The sequence below is a fragment of the Peromyscus maniculatus genome, chromosome 15, assembly GCF_049852395.1.
Source record: "Peromyscus maniculatus bairdii isolate BWxNUB_F1_BW_parent chromosome 15, HU_Pman_BW_mat_3.1, whole genome shotgun sequence".
NCBI classification, from domain to species: domain Eukaryota; kingdom Metazoa; phylum Chordata; class Mammalia; order Rodentia; family Cricetidae; genus Peromyscus; species Peromyscus maniculatus.
In genome coordinates, this window is record NC_134866.1 from 75,585,034 (window position 1) to 75,603,105 (window position 18,072).

The 18,072-nt window shown below is 37.4% G+C and overlaps 1 protein-coding gene across 5 annotated transcripts in view; it reads left to right on the top strand.

The window, feature by feature from the left end:
* Ankrd31 (ankyrin repeat domain 31) overlaps nucleotides 1–18,072 on the top strand; it is a 165,435-nt gene that overhangs the window by 40,001 nt on the left and 107,362 nt on the right. For 2 of the 5 annotated variants that reach the window (XM_042261661.2, XM_042261664.2), the window contains exons 6-9: nucleotides 2,756–2,799; nucleotides 5,980–6,567; nucleotides 9,228–9,508; nucleotides 10,021–10,070. In XM_042261661.2, coding sequence (XP_042117595.2) covers nucleotides 2,756–2,799; nucleotides 5,980–6,567; nucleotides 9,228–9,508; nucleotides 10,021–10,070 — 963 coding nt within the window. Of the gene's footprint in view, nucleotides 1–2,755; nucleotides 2,800–5,979; nucleotides 6,568–9,227; nucleotides 9,509–9,963; nucleotides 10,071–18,072 lie in introns of all 5 variants that reach the window. The other 3 variants (XM_042261660.2, XM_042261663.2, XM_042261665.2) reach the window with 2 other exon arrangements.

The following is an 18,072-nucleotide window of genomic DNA, read 5'->3' on the forward strand; positions in this document are numbered from 1 at the left end:
TCAATAGGCTCGTAAAATTATTATAAGATACTTAGTTTATCAAGCTTTTGAAATGTCAGCTGGTACCATAAAGTGATAATCTTTATGATGAGATTCTTAAAGACAATATGGAGAAAGGTATCTTTTTATTTTTCTTTCTTTTTTTCTTTATTTTTTTTGTCATTTCCTTTATTATTCAAAATATTGAAAAGGACTTTTCAATTTTTTTTTATTCTAACTCCCAAGGATCTGAATAAGGATTTAAGCAAACAAAAGAAAAATGCACCCTCCCTTCAAAGATAATTAAAGCTATGTTTCATTTATCACTGTTAACATTGAAGTTTTTATTTTATGTGTATGGATGTTTGCTTGCATGTTTGTGTGTCATGCACATGCAGTGCCTGTGGAAGCCAGGAAAGGGCATCAGATGCCCGGGGACTGGAAATGGTTGTTAGCCAGGGGATAGGAGCTGAGACTCAAACTTGGGTTTTCTTTTCTTTTTTGGTTTTTCGAGACAGGGTTTCTCTGTGTAGCTTTGCGCCTCTCCTGGAGCTCACTTGGTAGCCCAGGCTGGCCTCGAACTCACAGAGATCCGCCTGGCTCTGCCTCCCAAGTGCTGGGATTAAAGGCGTGCGCCACCACCGCCCGGCAAACTTGGGTTTTCTTAAAGAGCAGCCGGTGGGTGCGCTTACTGCTGAGCCATTCTGCAGCCCCAGTATTGATAATTTTAATGATTTAAGACATGGGTAGTAGATCTTATCATTGTGCTTGAAATGAACGGTTCTAAAAGAACAATAAAATTAAATATTGATTGATTTTACTGATCATCTTGTGAAGGAGTAGAGTATGATTTTTAACCTTCTTTTAAAATACTTATTCATTTATTTATTTATTTTTATGGGTATTTTGCTTGCATGTATGTCTGTACTGCTTGTGTACCTGGTGCCCATGGAAGCCAGAAGGGGGGTATCAGATACACTAGGATTGGAGTTACAGATGGATGTGAGCTGCCATGTGGCTGCTGGAAATTGAACCTGCATCCTCTGGAAGAGCAACCAGATTTTAACCTCCTTGATTTTTGTACTTTCATTATCAAATGGCAAGGTCAAACAGACAAACAAACAAACAAAAAAAAACCCCAAAGACCAAAACAACTGAAATAACCACACCCCACATTATCCGTCCCTACCCCCCCCCAAAAAAAAGCCCTGAGATTTTTGGATGGTGTGAAGTTTAGCAGGTATGTTTATGCTTAGTTTCTTTCCTGTAAAACTGTGTTGCCTGCAAGGATGTATTCTAAGATTCAGCAGATAAGTACTTCTTGTTTTTGTTAGCTGTGGAGGTTTATCTATAATCAAAAGAAACCAAGAGAAAGACTCAAATACTATTTGAAGCATCAGTGAGTTGTGAGTTCTACTCAGCTATATCAGATTACTTTTGCCTGGATGGTAAAATAAAGGTAGAAGGAGAAGGGATGTGGAGTAGGAGAAAAAAAAGAAGCATCCTTTGCTGGATCTTTCCTCAACCTAACGTGGTGTGAATTGCTTTGATATAGCTCCACTTAAAGGAGCTAGGCTGAAATCAGAGTCTAGATAATTCCCCTGATTCCTCGTGGCCCTACGTGAGGTGTTCACATCTAACTCCAGATAGCTGTATTCATTTAATCTGTATCACAGAGGAAATGATAACTCGGAGAAAGTAGTTTTAAAGTCTTCTTATGTAGTTATAGATACTTAGAATAATGCAACAGAAATAGAGAGGTTTGTTTCTAGCTAAACTAATTTCAAGTAGTTACAACTCTGTTTGGATTCACATTGTTGACTGCTCTCATTGGTGGTTAAACCTGAGAGTGGAGCCTAAAAATGAGGTAGACTAAAGTCTCATGTAATAGCCAACTTTATTCAGAGCATCAGGCAGTTTATACCCTGAGGGCTAAGAAAGGTCACATGAGACCTTTATATACAAAGTGTATATAACCACAAGGACAAGCTGCATGTAGCATTATATGTTTTTCCATAGAGACATACAAACAAATAACAATAGCCAGTTGTAATTAATAATCTGAAGTAAACTCACTCCTATCCACTACACCTCCTAGGGGCAGGAAAGCATATTTCAAGAACAGTTCTGTGTTTTTGAAGAATTTCTCAACAAGCACTCAGAATTCTTCTCACACTAATCCATTCTTGTACTGTGTTCTGATACCACATATTTTTTCTTTTTCTCTTAAAATTTTATTTTTAATTTAATTTAATTTTTTTAAGAAATGAAAAATAGCTGGGTGGTGGTGGCGCATGCCTTTAATCCCAGCACTCGGGAGGCAGAGCCAGGTGGATCTCTGAGATTGAGGCCAGCCTGGTCTACATAGTGAGATCCAGGACAGGCACCAAAACTACACAGAGAAACCCTGTCTCAAAAAAAAAAATGAAAAATAAGTGTCTAATGTAACCTTCCTTAGTCTTGAACTCACTGTGTTGCCTAGGATGACTTTGAACTTGTGACCCCTCTCCTGAGTGCTCCCAGTTTAACAGGTACTTGAGAGAGAACCCAGGGCAAGCAGTCTACCAGTTGAGCTACATTCCCAGCCGAAGAAATGAAGAATTTTATTATTTTCTAAATAATAATAAGTTTACAGCAATAAATTGATATATTATAAAATGTTTGCTATGTCTGTTGAGTTATTTAAGAAAGCTCAAGCTTTATATTTATAAAATGCTGATAAAAAGGGCTTTGTGGCTTAATAAAGCTATAATAAATACATATTGTTCTCTTCAAGGTCCTGATTCTGAAAATTGTGAAAATGTGCCACACTCAGAAAAGGTTGGTTTATATAACCAAGATTGGCTGTGTAGATTGTGGGTTTAGTTTTTAAAAATCATGTTGATTAAAGTTTCAAGCTCATTTAGACTCTCCACTAGGCAGTAATCTGACTAAATCACATCATTAGCTAGAAACTATTCTTTTTATAATTTTTTTGAAATTATAATATAATTACATTATTTCCCCTTCCTTTTTCTCCCTTCAACCTCTCCCATGTACTCCACTCATTTTCTCTCAAATTCATGGCCTCTTTAAAAAAAAAATATCTTTACATTACATATATGCAGGCCTGTAATCCCAACACTCAGAAATTTCAAGTTCTAAGTCATTGTGTGTGTGTGTGTGTGTGTGTGTGTGTGTGTGTGTGTGTGTGTGTGTGTGTGTGTAAATACAGCTTGCTCAGTTCATATAATGTTTATGACCTCAGAGATGGCCGCCCTGGGGAAGACCATTTCTTTCACTCTCAGATTCCCAGTTGTCTGTAGTCCCTTGTTTAGGGTTGACACCCCACAAACTGTCCCCTTCCATGTTAACATGTTCAGTCGTGTCATCATTGTTCAGATCTTCTTGATGAGAATTCATGGGTGTAGCCTTTCTGACATTCAGAGGAGACAGTCACAGCAAACTGCCCGTGCCTCTGGCTTTTACACTTTTCCTGCCCTCCCTTCTGCACTGATCCATGAGCCCTAAGTGCAGGAGTTGTCTTGTAGATCTATTGGTTGGGACTGGGTACACACAGTCTCTTGTTCACTGCAGTTTGATCAGTTGTGTTTTTCTGTAGTTTTCTTCTTCTGTTGCAAAGAGAAATTTCCTTGATGAGAGGTGAGAATTATGGTAAATATTTAGAATGTAGTTAGGAATTTTGCTGGGTTAGTGAAGTGGAAGTTGTAGGTTCACATCTGAGTTCCATGACCTCACTAGCCTTGGATAGTTGTAGGTTTCCAGTACCAAGCATGGTTTCTCTCTTGTTCAGTGGGTCTTATGTCCAACTAGAGAGTTGTTGGTTACTGCCAAGGTATGAATGCCACTATTGCACCCTTAGGGTTATTTTGTCATGACATTTATTGTTATGGTTCATAAGTGTCATAGCTGGAAAGGATTATTGGTTCCTTCCCTGCCTTGTAATTTTGTGTGGTGCCTTCTGGTACCATGAAAGGTAGTCTTTAGGGAGAAAAAATATTGTCTAAAAATCTGTTCATGTATTCTTCCTTATCTTTAATACTTTAGTAATTTTCTGATCTGTGTTCCTTACCCACTACTACAAGTCTCTTATTCTTTGTTTAGAGAAATATACACTTTGTTATTACATATGCCTACATGCTGGAACATAATCCTTTTTTGTTTGTTTTTAATGTCAGCCTCATTTCTTTAATATTTCAAGCTTGCTTTCTCATCATCGTGTTGCTAATATTTGTCGAGGGCCTGCTTTGTCTTTGCTTTCCACTTGGTGATGTGAACTGGCTCTGCCCACAGTGGACTCAACACTCTCCTTCAGGCTATCAAGCAGTTATGGACCTTCCCAGGCCCGCCCTGTCTTACCCGACTCTATCATTTCATCTGTGCCTTCTATATACCCAGTTACCAAGCTTTTCTGCTGAAGTTAGGAGCCAGAAGGCAGGGAAGTGCACATAAAATTTGGACTGGCTATGACTTCTAGGGTAACTCTTGTTTACGTCTCTAATGTACGGACAGATACATGTTTCAGAGAGTTACTGTGAGACCAGGAGCAATGATGACTTCTGGCCTGGCACCTAGTTGTGTCTGGATAAGTACTGTTATACTTTCCCTCCTTCATAAGTCATTCATTTATGCCTCAACTCCTTCCTTGTCTTTGGTTCTGTGTCAGGTGACTGGGAATATTGACTGAAGTAAATGCTGCTTCTCTGATACTTCTTTTTCACTGGCTATATCAATATTTCCTAATAGATCATATGAAAACATTTTAAATAAAACAATTGGAGAGTATTGTGTCAGATATTTACCATATATATTTTGAAAAAAAAATTGTGGGAAAGTAACTTGTTTAATTTTGTCCCACCAAAAATTTATCAGCAAAATCAGTAAACTCTGTATCGCCTCCTCTTCCCTGAAGGTTAGTGACTCTTATGGGGCTGTTGTTTGGTACACCTTCATATCTTGAATTTAATAAACATAAAGGAACTTTAAATAGCAGGGAACCCTTAAGATGTGACTCAAATAGTGAATAGGATCCAGTTCTTAGATTTCTTCTAAATTATCTTACAAAAATTATACTTAGTATTACAGATAAATAAAGGAATCTTCTTAGGCTGTGTATGCTATAGACAGGGGATAAATGGTAGCAGATAGAATATGTTAATTTTTTACTTCTTTTATTCAATTTAGAACAAATTATCAGCAGGCTAAGGAGGCAATAATGCATCCTTTGAGAGAAGTAGTAGACTTGTGGGGAACAGCCAAAGTGATGAAAAACTAGACATTTCCATACCTATAGAGTATGTTGTTTTCCTGAATAGCATAGCAGCTGATCTAGATAGTAGCTTTGAGAGGGATTCTAATATTGGGCACTGGGAACTTTGTAAGAACAAGCACAACCTGTTAGGTTATTATTGCCTTTGAAAATAATGCACTGGGAAAGTTGTATTTTATGTTGTTCTCTTCAAAACAATAAAAATCTGAAATTATTAATTTAGAGTGAGAATTCATAAAATGTCATAGAATTGCTCTTTCATTTCTCCTATTTCCCTTTCTAATTTCCAGTCCTTTTTATCTTCTTATTTCATATTACCATATTAATTTGAAGGTGAAATGATAAGAATTTCATAATTTTTGACTGATAGACATATTTAGAAAGAAAGAATTTTATATCATTACTTAAGATGTGAAGTATTTAGGTCATTTATTAATTTAACTAACCAGGGCATCTGTCTCTTTTGTTGGAACAGATAATTAAAGCTTAGTTGAAGAGATAATTTGTCATCTGTGATCCAGCCAATATCACTTTTGGTCCATTTATCTACTCTTGGTTAAATGTTTAACCATGTATCCAGGCATTACTGATTTCATATAGGGAAGTAATAAGGAATAATCTTTTTATTTATGGGTGAAGTAGACAGCTGGTAAAAATAAATTACTAACAAAATGAGTATAAAACTAATTTTTAATTTTAAATTTTGGCTTTGTGTTTTCTGTAATACACAGGAACTAAGTGAAAACACAGATTCCCCTGAAACTAGTCTTCTCTCAGGTACTTCACTTATGGCATCTGAGTTGGTTACGCTAAAGGAGAGATCATTAGCAGAGCCAGTGAAGACCTTAGCTGTACCAAATACATTTTCTGAGCCTGGAAAGGATGTAACACTGACCATGACATCTAAAGAAACCAAAGATGAAGAAAGCTCTCTTGAAACATTTGTGTCTGCTTTAGAAAGGTTAATAGAATCACCAGAAGGCACCCAAGAAGAAACCCTGCTTGAAATAATGAATGACTTCGATCCTCAAGAGTTGATGAACCCATTGAGCAACTCCTTGAGCTCTCTATCAGTACCCTTGAATGCCTTATCAGCATCTTATAGAGATGTACTAGAAATCACGAAGGATGAGGCTGCATTGCCTGCTGAATTGCTGGCAACCATCAACACATTACTAGGTGCTGATGTAGGACCTGGACCTGTAGGACCCATCTGTCAAGGACAAGAGAAAAGCAGCAGTGCTAGTGATGGAAATGGATGTTCAGAAGTGCAGTCTACCATGTCTCAGATAGATGAAGACTGCACCCAAATAGCACAGGTGAATTAAGTCTCTTTCCTATCCTACCATTTAAACAGTTCAGGCTATCCAGGTTGTGGAACAGCCATCTGTCAGTAGGACAAGTGGATGTGCACAGTATAAATATCTGAGTCTAACTTTTTTTTAAAAAGATTTATTTATTTATTACGCATACAGTGTTCTGCCTGTATGTATGCCTGCAGGCCAGAAGAAGGCACCAGATCTCATTACAGATGGTTGTGATCTATGTGGGTGCTGGGAATTGAACTCAGGACCTTTGGAAGAACAGCCAGTGCTCCTAACCGATAAGCCATCTTTCCAGCCACTGAGTCTAGCTTTTATAGTGACCTATTACAATCTTCACTGTGCTAAGTTCAAATCATCTCACCAGATACCAACATCTGGAAGATTGTGTAACTTTCACACGTAGATTGCTCTTTTGTAGAAGTACTAGGTAGAGTTTACAAGGGATTAAGTTAAAATTGTTTCCTCCCCAACATACATAAAAAGGCATATCATTAGTTTTTTAGTATATAGAAGAGTTACTAGAAATTTCTCTGTTTAGACTATTACTATATTACCCTGAGTTCAGAGTAGATACAGAGTGCTGTAGTTGGACACAGCATAATTTGGGCTGCTAAGTGTCGGGGGAAGAATTAAATCTTCTTTAAGCCCTATTTATTTGCCTTAAGTACATGAGTTAAGTGCCAGACATAACTTGTGCTTTTAGAATTCCTACGTTATGCCCAGAGGCCCTACAGATGTGTAAGGGGAGCCAAGTTCCTTTTTCATGCTGGGAGTTTGTATTCTCATTAATATAAAATTAAAAGCAAGTATAATGGTACATACTTGTAATACCAGCACTGGGGAGGCTGAGGCAGCAGAGTTAGCTGTTCAAGGCTAGCTTGTGGCCATAGCAACACCCTGTCTCAGATCAACCAAAACCAAAAGAACATATCAGACATTATAAGATTATATAACAGTATGGTAACAAAAGCTACCCAAAGATCCACTTTCTTAAGCATCATTAATAGTTTTGTGTATCTTCAATTACTTCTACTCCATGTAAATTTATTTTACTCAAATGAGACTGTAATACACAATACTTTGCAACTCATTTTTTAAATATAAAACATGTTGCTTATCTTTTTAGTGTCAGGAAATTTAGCACATTGAAATTAAATCTTTTAGGTTACTAAATGATATGTAAATTCATTATATAAATATAGTTTAATCAATTCATAATAATGGATACTTAGATTCCCTTTTTATTTCTTCTTAGCTATTAACAAAGTATTCCATCTATATTCCCAGGAAGATTTAGAGAAAACATGAGTTTATGTTGCAACATACAAACCTGGAATAATACTGATGTAGTCTGGCTAGCAACTTCCAGATAGATATTATGGGATTAAGAGGAGAAAGCTGGTCAGACACCTTTTATTCCAGCATTCTGAAGGCAGGGGCAGGTTGAGCTCTGTGAAGTTCAGCCTGGTCTATAGAGCAAGTTCCAGGACAGCTAAGACCACTGAGAGAAACCCTGTCTTGAAAAACAAACAAACAAACAAGCAAAACCAGAAAAAGATACATTAATCATGGAGTTTTAAAGAAGATTAAACATTTCAGTGTTCTAGTATAAGAAGAAGGACTATGAGTCAAATGTAGAAAATAGAATTAATAGTGGTAAAGTAAGCATAAATTTAGCAAGTCTTCAAGTTTAAAGAAAGAAACCCTTCAAGTAGTAGAAAGGAAATTCACTTAGAATGAATCAAATTCAATACTCTTACTCAGCTGTGATTAAAATATTGAAAAACCAAAAAAAAATTTCAATATTTTATCTTGAGAAGCTTTGCATCTGTATATATATATATATATATATATATATATATATATATATATATATATATATATAAATGAGCTCCAGAAGTTTTAGCTGGTGAATGTAAAATGTAAATGTCTTCATAGAAGTTAGACCTATAGGGGTTAGGGATTTAGCTCAGTGGTAGAGTGCTTGCCCAGCAAGCGCAAAGGCCCTGGGTTCGGTCCTCAGCTCCAGAAAAAAAAAAAAAAGAAAAGAAAAGAAGTTAGACCTATAGTAGAGTGTCAAGGAGAAATTAGAAGTCATGACGTACTATTGACCTGTGACAGTGTGAAGTTATGTACTGCCTTGTTCTCTAGCTGTCATTGCTCTGTCACTGCAGTTCTAGGCTGCATAGACCATTCATCTGCTCTTGACTGGTCTTTGCCTTGTTCTTATGTGGGTGTCTTATTCCACACAACTTATTTCCTGCCAAATTAATGCACCAAAAGTGATCTTCTTTCCTGTAAGTTTTAAAGTTGAATATTGATAAAAATAATTTGAAGGTCTTTTTTTTTTCTTTGCCCAGGTCCCTCTATGAAGTCCAGGCTGGCCTCAAACTCACTAATCTCCTGCCTCAGTTTTCCAAGTGCTGGGATTATAGACATATGTCACCAAGACGAGCTGCCTATGTTTTTCATAAGCTTAAAATCTATGTTGTTCTTTTTAAAATACAATTACAGAATTTTTCATTATGTTCATATATGATTATGAATTGGTACACTTTCATCTTAAAGACATTTAGTTTTATCAGAGAAGAAGATAAATTTAATTTTTTGTTTTAATGTTGTAATTATTTATGGATATATGTATATCTTTATAGACTATAGAAGACCCAAAACCATTTATATTGCAAACAGTGGCTCATGAAAATGCCACCTCTTATGAGCAACTAAAGAATAAGGGAAATTCAGATCCTGTGAAACAGCCCTCTGTCCAGGAACCCCCACATGTACTAAGAAGGTCATCAAGACTGGAAAAACTGAAAGCAAGCCGAGCCGTGACACACACAGATGTTGTACTGAAGACACCAGAAACGATTTTACCAAAACCACTTAGTTATGAGGATCAAATAGACAGCATATTTGCAACGGAGAGTTCCAGGTATGCCAGGAAATTGTGTCTCTCTCACCAGATGTGCTGCATATCTAATCGGGAATTGGGTGCTGGAGGGTGGTAGAGGCAGGGTCAACTTACCCCTAAGGAAAAAACCTTTTTATTTTGCTGTTTTTAATTACACAATTTTTGATCAGTGCCCCACTACATAGCACGTTCCTTTACCCCTCACACTCCTGCAGAGAGCCTGCCTCCTTTCCCTACAAGGCAAACAGAGAGGATAGTGACATGCCAGCTTGGGGAATGAAGGACAGGTACCTCAGAGTCCTCATGGGATTATCCCCAGCTCACTTAGGCCCCATCCCATGTTTAAGTTGCCTCTCAGTTGAGAATAACTCAGTAACTATCTTTGGGTTTTCACTATTTTGTCAAAATTTTATGTGATTCCCCATGAATGCTTTTAAAAATTGCAATTATTTAATCAGTCCATTTTTTAAAAAAAGAATACAGGGTTCTGTTTTAATGACTGACAGTAAAAGGAAGAATATGCTTTCATCCAGATTCAAGAGTGAACAGATCAGGAAAAATGAACAACTTAAAATAAAAAATGGTGAGACATATTTTGAATATTTCTTCATTCCTTTAAGTAGCTTATTGAAACAGAACTGAAGTAGAACAATTTAAAATATGATCTCAGTTATATTGATGAGTTAACAGTTTCAGTGATGGTAAGTAAGACTTCCCACTAGCACACATAGCTTAGTAGTAGCTTAGTGGGATTTGAACTTAAACAGCTTCCAGGGTAGCATTATTTTCTATACTTTCCACTATGGAGAGCAGCTAGTATCAGGATACTTTCACATTTGAGTGTATGGCTAACACAGCAAAAAGCTGACAGCGCATACCAAAAACAGGAGTAGAGAAAAGGAGAGGGCACATTACTGACAAGTTAATTGTCATTAACTTGTTTTTTTTTCTATATAAGCCACAGGATTGAATGTAAAAGTTATTACAATAAAATAATATAGAAACACTGGTTAAAGTGATAGTGGACTTGACAGAATTGAAATATGGGCTATAGATTGCATCTGTTTGAGTTTTCTGAATGTGAAAATAATACTCTTGATTGTATAAGAGAATGATTGTATTTTTAGAAAATACATGATAAGTATTAGTTATAAAAGGTATGGCATAAAAAAGTTAATCATTATTATCCCACCTGTCTATGTACAGCAGATAGATAGATAGACAGACAGACAGACAGATAGATAGGTAATAGATAGATAATAGATAGATAGATAGATAGATAGATAGATAGATAGATAGATAGATAGATAGGGTAGATGAAAATGATTTAAAATTGTGACAAAATGTTAACATTGACTCCTTTGCTTATTTTTCTTTTCTACTCAGATCAAACTCAGGGCTTCACACGTTAGCAAGCACTCCACCACTTGGCTATAGCTTTAGACCCTTTATTTTCTTTACATACTTTCTTCTGAGAGCCTGAAATTATTTCAAAATAAAATACAGAAAATTCAATAAACTGAAAAAAACTGGTTATAATATACTAACTAGATAAACAGTATAAGAGAAAATTATATATAATTATAATAATTATAGTGCTATAAAAGTAAGGAAGATATACTTATGACAGTAAAGCCTATGTCAACTTATAAGAAGAGGGTTTAAAATTTCTTCTGAGGGACAAAAAGGAGACTGGAACAAATGGAAACAAGAAACTAGTTCTCAGTTAAATTTAGAACTTAAGAAACTTTCTTCTCTCAGTAACTTCATAAGTGCATGGGATCTCAATCAAAAGTAGGTTTGGGCCTCAGGCAGTAAGGTGCTTGTCAAATCTGAGAACCTGACTTTAATTTCCAGCACTGTGGTGGTTTGAATAAGAATGGTCCTCATAGGCACGTGTATTTGAGTGTTTAGTCGCCAGAGAGTGGAACTGTTTGAAAGGATTAGGAGGATTAGGAAATGTGGCCTTGTTGGAGGAAGTGTGTTGATGGGGGTGGGCTTTGAGGTTTCAGATGCCCATGCCAGGTACAGTCCTCCTACCCCCCCATCTGAGGATCAGGATGTAGCTCTCAGCTACTGCTCCAGTGCCATGTATGTTGCCATGCTCCTGCCATGATGATAATGGACTAAACCTCTGAAGTTGTAAGTCCCCAATTAAATGCTTTGTTTTCTAAGTGTTTTCTTGGTTGTAGTGCCTCTTCACAGCAATACAGTAGTGACTAAGACAAGCACATTAAAAAAGAGAGAGACAGCAGCACATTCTTGTAATCACAGCACTTGAACAGGAGAGTCAGGAAGATTTGTGGGTATTGATGCCAGCTAGTTTTGTCAAATCCATGAGCTATAGGGTCAATGAGAAGCCCTGTCTCAAAACTGAGTGATTGAATAGACCCTTGATATTGACCTCTGTCTGGCCTTCACACACACCTGCACATACCTGCACATATATCACACTTAGGTTCACAGATAAACATGCAAACACACAAAACCATATAGAGGTGTGTTTGTGTATTGCATGCATATGAGTATGTTAATATGCATGCCTGTGCATGTGCATGAAGAAGCCAGAGCAGGACATTGGGTGTTTTGCTTCACCACTGTCCACATTATTTACTTGAGACAGAATCTTTCACTAGAAGCTTGCTGTTTCAGCTAGAATGGATGGATAGCTGATTCACCTTCTCTTGCTTCCTAATGGTGGGTTTCTGGTCTGTCTTTTTACATGGATGCTAAGGACTTGAACTCAGGTATCATGCTTGCAGAACAAGTATACCCATTGAATAATCTCTCCTACATACATAGAGTTTTGTCTGCTTGCTTATTGTTTTATTATTTTAACAGGGCTACAGAGTAGCTATGAGACCACTACAAAATGACACTAAATTTCAGGTAGAAAAGTAAGTATAAAAAAACAGCAAAAATACTCAGAAAAATTAAAGCAGAGATAGTGTGGGTAAGAATCTGTTTTGTGTAAATTGTAACACTTTAGAAAGCCATTGAAATTAGAGTAATTTCCATGGCATTGGACCAATAAATCAATGAAATAGAAAAGAAGTTTTAGATTTGAAAAGCAGATACATTGGAAATATGACAGTGATGAGTGATCTAGACCATACATATCTCAAAGTGTTGGTAAAAAGGACTAAGTGTTATATATAACATCCATTATTCTAAATTGAATTTCTGGCTGATCAAAGGTTTAAGTGAAAACATTCTGGAAGAGAACAGACATGAATTGTTTTGTTATCTTAATATTGAAAAATCCAATGTCCTTTTATTTGTTTGTTGTTTCTTTGTTTAATGTCCTTTTAAAGAATTATTCAAAGAACTAAGGTATGAGGGAAAAGAATGATAACACTGAATATATGCATTTAAACATTTTTAGAAATATATTCTAAAGAAGATGCAACATGAAACAGGAGAGCTACTAGTGACGTAACACAAAGGTTTAAATGCACTCATAAGGAACAAACTCCCATGAAACAATAAGAACAAGGAAGAGGGAAGATTTGTCTGTGATCTTGATGAAAGTGATTTTCACAAGTATATCCTTGTCTCTAAACTCACTGAGTTGTATACATTAAATAGTGCAATTTTTACAAGTCAAAATACTAATACCTAACATCTTTACTGCTGATAACTGGCTTTAAATTTGAAAATTACTCACTGCAACTTACATTAACAATCTAAAAAGGAACAACTGTATATATCATTTCAACAGATCTAAAGAGAGAGTTTGATAACATCAAGCATCACTTCTAGTTAAAAATTTCAGTAAACAGTGATAGAGGAGAATATCTTCAACCTGACAAAGGGCATCTACAAAATCATGTAACTATTCTATTCATTGATAAAATAATAATGCTTTCTCTCTGTCTTGGTTAAGGTTTCTGTTGCTGGGACAAAGCACTGGGATCAAAATCAACTTGGGGAGAGGGTTTATTCCCTTTTCTTTTGTTTTCTTATGGACAATTCCCAAGTCACAATCTGTTACCAAGGGAGGTCAGGGCAGGGACTCAAGGCAGGAACCTGGAATCAGGAACTGAAGCAGAACCTTGGAGAAACTCTGATTACTACCTTGTTCTTGGGGCTTGATCAGCTTGCTTTCTTTTGCAGTTCAGGACCACCTACCCAGGGGTGGGTGGGACCACCCACAGTGAGTTAGACCCTCCCACACCAATCATTAGTCAAGAAAATGTCCCATAGACTAGCTCACTGGGTAACTTGGTGGGGACATCTTCTCAACTGAGATTCCCTCTTCCAAATGACTAACTTATGTCAAGTTGATAAAAAATAAATAAATAACTAGGATATCCCCTAGTACCATTAACAAAAGTATCTATTCTCATTACTTCTGTTGAACATTGTGAAGTTCTAGCTAATTATTATGTAAAAAAAAAACCAAAAAGCAATAACATTAGAAAGTAAGTGTATTTAGTCACAAACACAATCATCTATGTCAACAATTTGATAGAATCTATGATAAAAAGCTACTTTACCTCTTTAACTGTAAGCCAAAATAAGCTATTTTTTCTTAAGTTGCTTTTGGTTATGGTATTTTATCATAGCAACAGGAAAGCACGCAATACAGCTACTGTAATTTAGTTTAGCAAAGTTGAAGGACACAAAATATGTAAATATCCTTATATTTTATAGCAATAAATGAAGTAAAATTTGAAAACCGTCATTATAATAGCAAAATGTGTATTTAGGAAAAAGTTTTATTTAAAAAAATCTCAGATCACTAAAGCCTACAAAATCAAACAAAACCTAGAGAAATCAAAAGAAAGTTAGATGATGGGACATGGACTATCATTAAAGTGTAGTGTTACTTTTCAAATGTGTGTTTTGTATATAATCCTAATGAAAACCCACAACCCATGCAGAGACTGTTTTGTCTTTTCACAGTCATAGGCAGGGGGGAAAGGTGCACATGTGCAGGTAAATGTCAAGGCCAGGAGACAACCTCTCACTGGTCTGGAACTTGCCAGATAAAGCTAAGTTGGCTGGCTACCAGTCTCTGCCTTCTTGGATCAACTCAGGTTCTTGTGTTTGCTAGGCAAACACTTTGCTGACTGAAACATCATCCCAGTCCTCTCTCCTCTCTCCCCTACCCTCCTCTCTTTTCTCCTCATCACTCTTTCCTTTCCTTCCATAAAATTACTATGAGTCAATTCATTTTTAAGTGCAAAGGACCCATAACAGCAAAATGACTGAAAATAAAATTTGAGAGCTAACCTGATCAGGCTTTAGGAATTTTGTAGCTTTAATAATAAAAATAGCATGACTTTGTCATCAGTAGGGAAATAGATCAAGGAAATGAAATACAGTCTGGAAATAAACTCATACACATGCAAAACTGCCTTTTCTGGAGTGGAAGGAAATGTGGAAAACAAGTGGATATCCATATGCAACAAAATATTACTGCTTGTGTATTTTAAAAGTAGTGTTGAGCTTTACTTTGACAAGTTATGTGAAGATTAACTTTTCAATACTTTGTTAAGATTTTGATAGGCAAGTGTGGTGCTGGGCCCTGGAGAAGGGGGGTCATGAGAAATGGCTATTTTGGGGGCTCTCTTAAATGCCCTAGCTGCTCAGCAAGCTCCATATACTCAGACTGCTAGGAATGTGAATGTCTCCTAGCCCTGTGTGGGTGCTGTAGTTTTCTACTTACTCATTAGTTGTTCTTACCTAGCCTTACAGAAGAGGTTCCTCTTTGTGTATATGTGGAGGTGTATGTATGTATACATGTGTCTATGCAGGCATGCATGCCTATGTGTATGCATGTGGAGACCAGAAGCTAATGTTATGTATCTTTGCCTGTTGTTCCCCACATTAATTTTTCACTTAATCTGGAGCTTTTTGTCTCTGCTAACCCTTCCCAGGCATGTGCTGCTGTGCCAGACTTTTACATGACTGCTGGGGATCCAGACTCAGGCTCTCACACTTGCATAGCAAGCCGTGGACACATTGAGCCATCTCCCCAGCCCTGGGGTCCTCCCTCTTATGTGCAAGCATTTTTTAATTAAATTAAATTTTACCCTGTGTTTAAATAAATTTAAAACAATAACTCAAGGACCCACATATGTAGATTTCTGGCACCTTTTCTTTATTTTCTCATCTATGGTATCCTGCTTGGCAAATTAAACTCTAGATGTAACAGCCTCCCCAAACTCTGATTCTGTTTTCTAAGATTAGTGAGGTCCCCTAACTTTGTCACACCCTCCCCCTGTACCACTGTGCTCTGAAAATTCATCTGAACAAAAAGCCATAAGGACCTTGGGGCTTACTGCATTCATTTCTCTCCACATGGGGTCATAGATCTAAATTGCCAGACATACACATTATCTGATAGGCATACATATTATCTGGTAGGCATACATATTATCTGGTAGGCATACACATTATCTGGTAGGCATACACATTATCTGGTAGGCATACACATTATCTGGTAGGCATACACATTATCTGGTAGGAGGATGTTTGTATTCTTTGGTATAAGGATAGTAGTCTAATGTATAGCAATTAGGGTAGTCTGTCTGACTGCCTGTCTTTCGTTCCTTTTACTCTTACAGCAAGACCTAATAGAGGCATCAAAATAAAAGGAAAATCAATGGAGTTACAATTAAGAGAAGTTCTCAGTACTCAGTTACCTTTATAAGGTTTTTTTTGTTTGTTTATTTGTTTGATTTTTTTTTTTTTAAAACAAGGCCTTGCCACATGGTCCAGGCTGGTCTGGAATGTGCTGTGTATTTTAAGCTAGCCTGGAGCTCATGGCTCCCCTTCAGCCTTCCTTCCTGCTGGGTTATAGGACTGTGCCCATTTCTGTTTCATCATTATCAAGTTCATAGATGGGAGAGCTTGCCTAGATCAGAACTGGAAAAGCCTCCTTCTTCTGCCTTCTTTCCTGCTGGGTTACAGGGCTTGGTCCATGTCTGCTTCACCATTATCAAGTTCTTCTCTTGGGGGTTTGGCTAGATCAAAATTGGAAAAGCTATCATCAAAACTATCTTGAAATTCAGGAAATCCATTGAGTATCACCCCCGAGAAGTGCCTGGATATGGAAAATCCATGTAAGAAGTTAGTTTTAGTGTTTTAAGAGGCACAGTTAAGAATTAGTGTTTGGATTGTATCTTCTGGAAAATTGCTGTAATTGTATCTATTGTGACTTAGCAAATCAAAACTATTGCAAAAATGGAGATTGTCATTCTTTAACTTGAGGTTCTTTTTATTAAAGAGAAAATTTAGCAGAGCTGGAGAGATAGCTCAGCTTATAAGGGCATTGGCTGCTCTTCCAGGGGACCCAGGTTCAATTCGCAGTACCCACAGGGCAGGTTACAGTTGTCTGTAACTCCAGTCTCAAGGGATCCAGTTCCCTCTTCTGGCCTCTGTAGGCATCAGGCACACAAACGCACAGACAAACATGCTGGCAAAATACCCACATAAAAAAAATTAGAAAATTTAGCAATTCCAAAGTTTAGCTATTCTATTTCTGGTCTTGTTGGGGTTAGTTGTTTTGTTTTGTTTTTTTGTTTTGTTTTTTAATCTTACTCACATGGCACTGAAATATTCTAATAGCTTTAGAAGACATGTTGTACTATAATATAAACTTGTTTTGTTTTTTGTTATTTTTCTTATTAGGAAATTTTCTATTCATTTTACATACCAACCACAGATCCCCCTCCCCTCCCTCCTCCCATCTCCCAGCATCCCCCCCCAACCCAACCCCTATTCCCACATCCTCCAAGGCAAGGCCTCCCATGGGGAGTCAGCAGAGCCTGATATACTCAGTTGAGGTAGGTCCAACCCCCACCCCTCCCTGCACTAAGACTGAGCAAGGTGTCCCACCATAGGTAGTGAGCTCCAAAAAGCCCACTCATGCACCAGGAATGGGTCCTGATCCCACTAGCAGGGGACCTCATAAGCAGATCAAACTATACAACTGTCTTGCCTATGCAGAGGACCTAGTCCAGTTCCATGGAGGCTTCACAGCTATTGGTCCACAGTTCATGAATTCCCACTAGTTTGGTTTGGTTGTCTCTGTAGGTTTCCCCATCATGATCTTGATGCCCCTTACTCATAGAATCCCTCTTCTCTCTCTTCTACTGGACTCCTGGAGCTCGGCATGGTGCTTGGCTGTGAATCTCTGCATCTGCTTCCATCAGTTACTGAATGAAGGCTCTATGATGACAGAGTTTTCACCAATCTGATTACTGGGGTAGGCAGTTCAGGCACCCTCTCCACTATTGCTAGTAGTCTAAGCTGGGTCATTTTTGTGGATTCCTGGGAACTTCCATAGTACCCTGTTTCTCCCTATCCCCATGACGTCTCCCTCGATCATGGTATGTCTTTCATTGCTCTCCCACTCCGTTCATGTTCCAGCTTGACCAACCCGTTCCCTTATGTTCTCCTCTCCCATCCCCTATCCTCCATTGCCCCCCACCCCCAGTTTACTCATGGAGATCTCATCTATTTCCCCTTCCCAGTGCTATCCATGCATCCCTCTTAGAGTGCTCCTTGTTAGCTAGCTTCTCTGAAGCTGTGGGTTGTAGTCTGGTTATTCTTTGCTTTACATTTAGTATCCA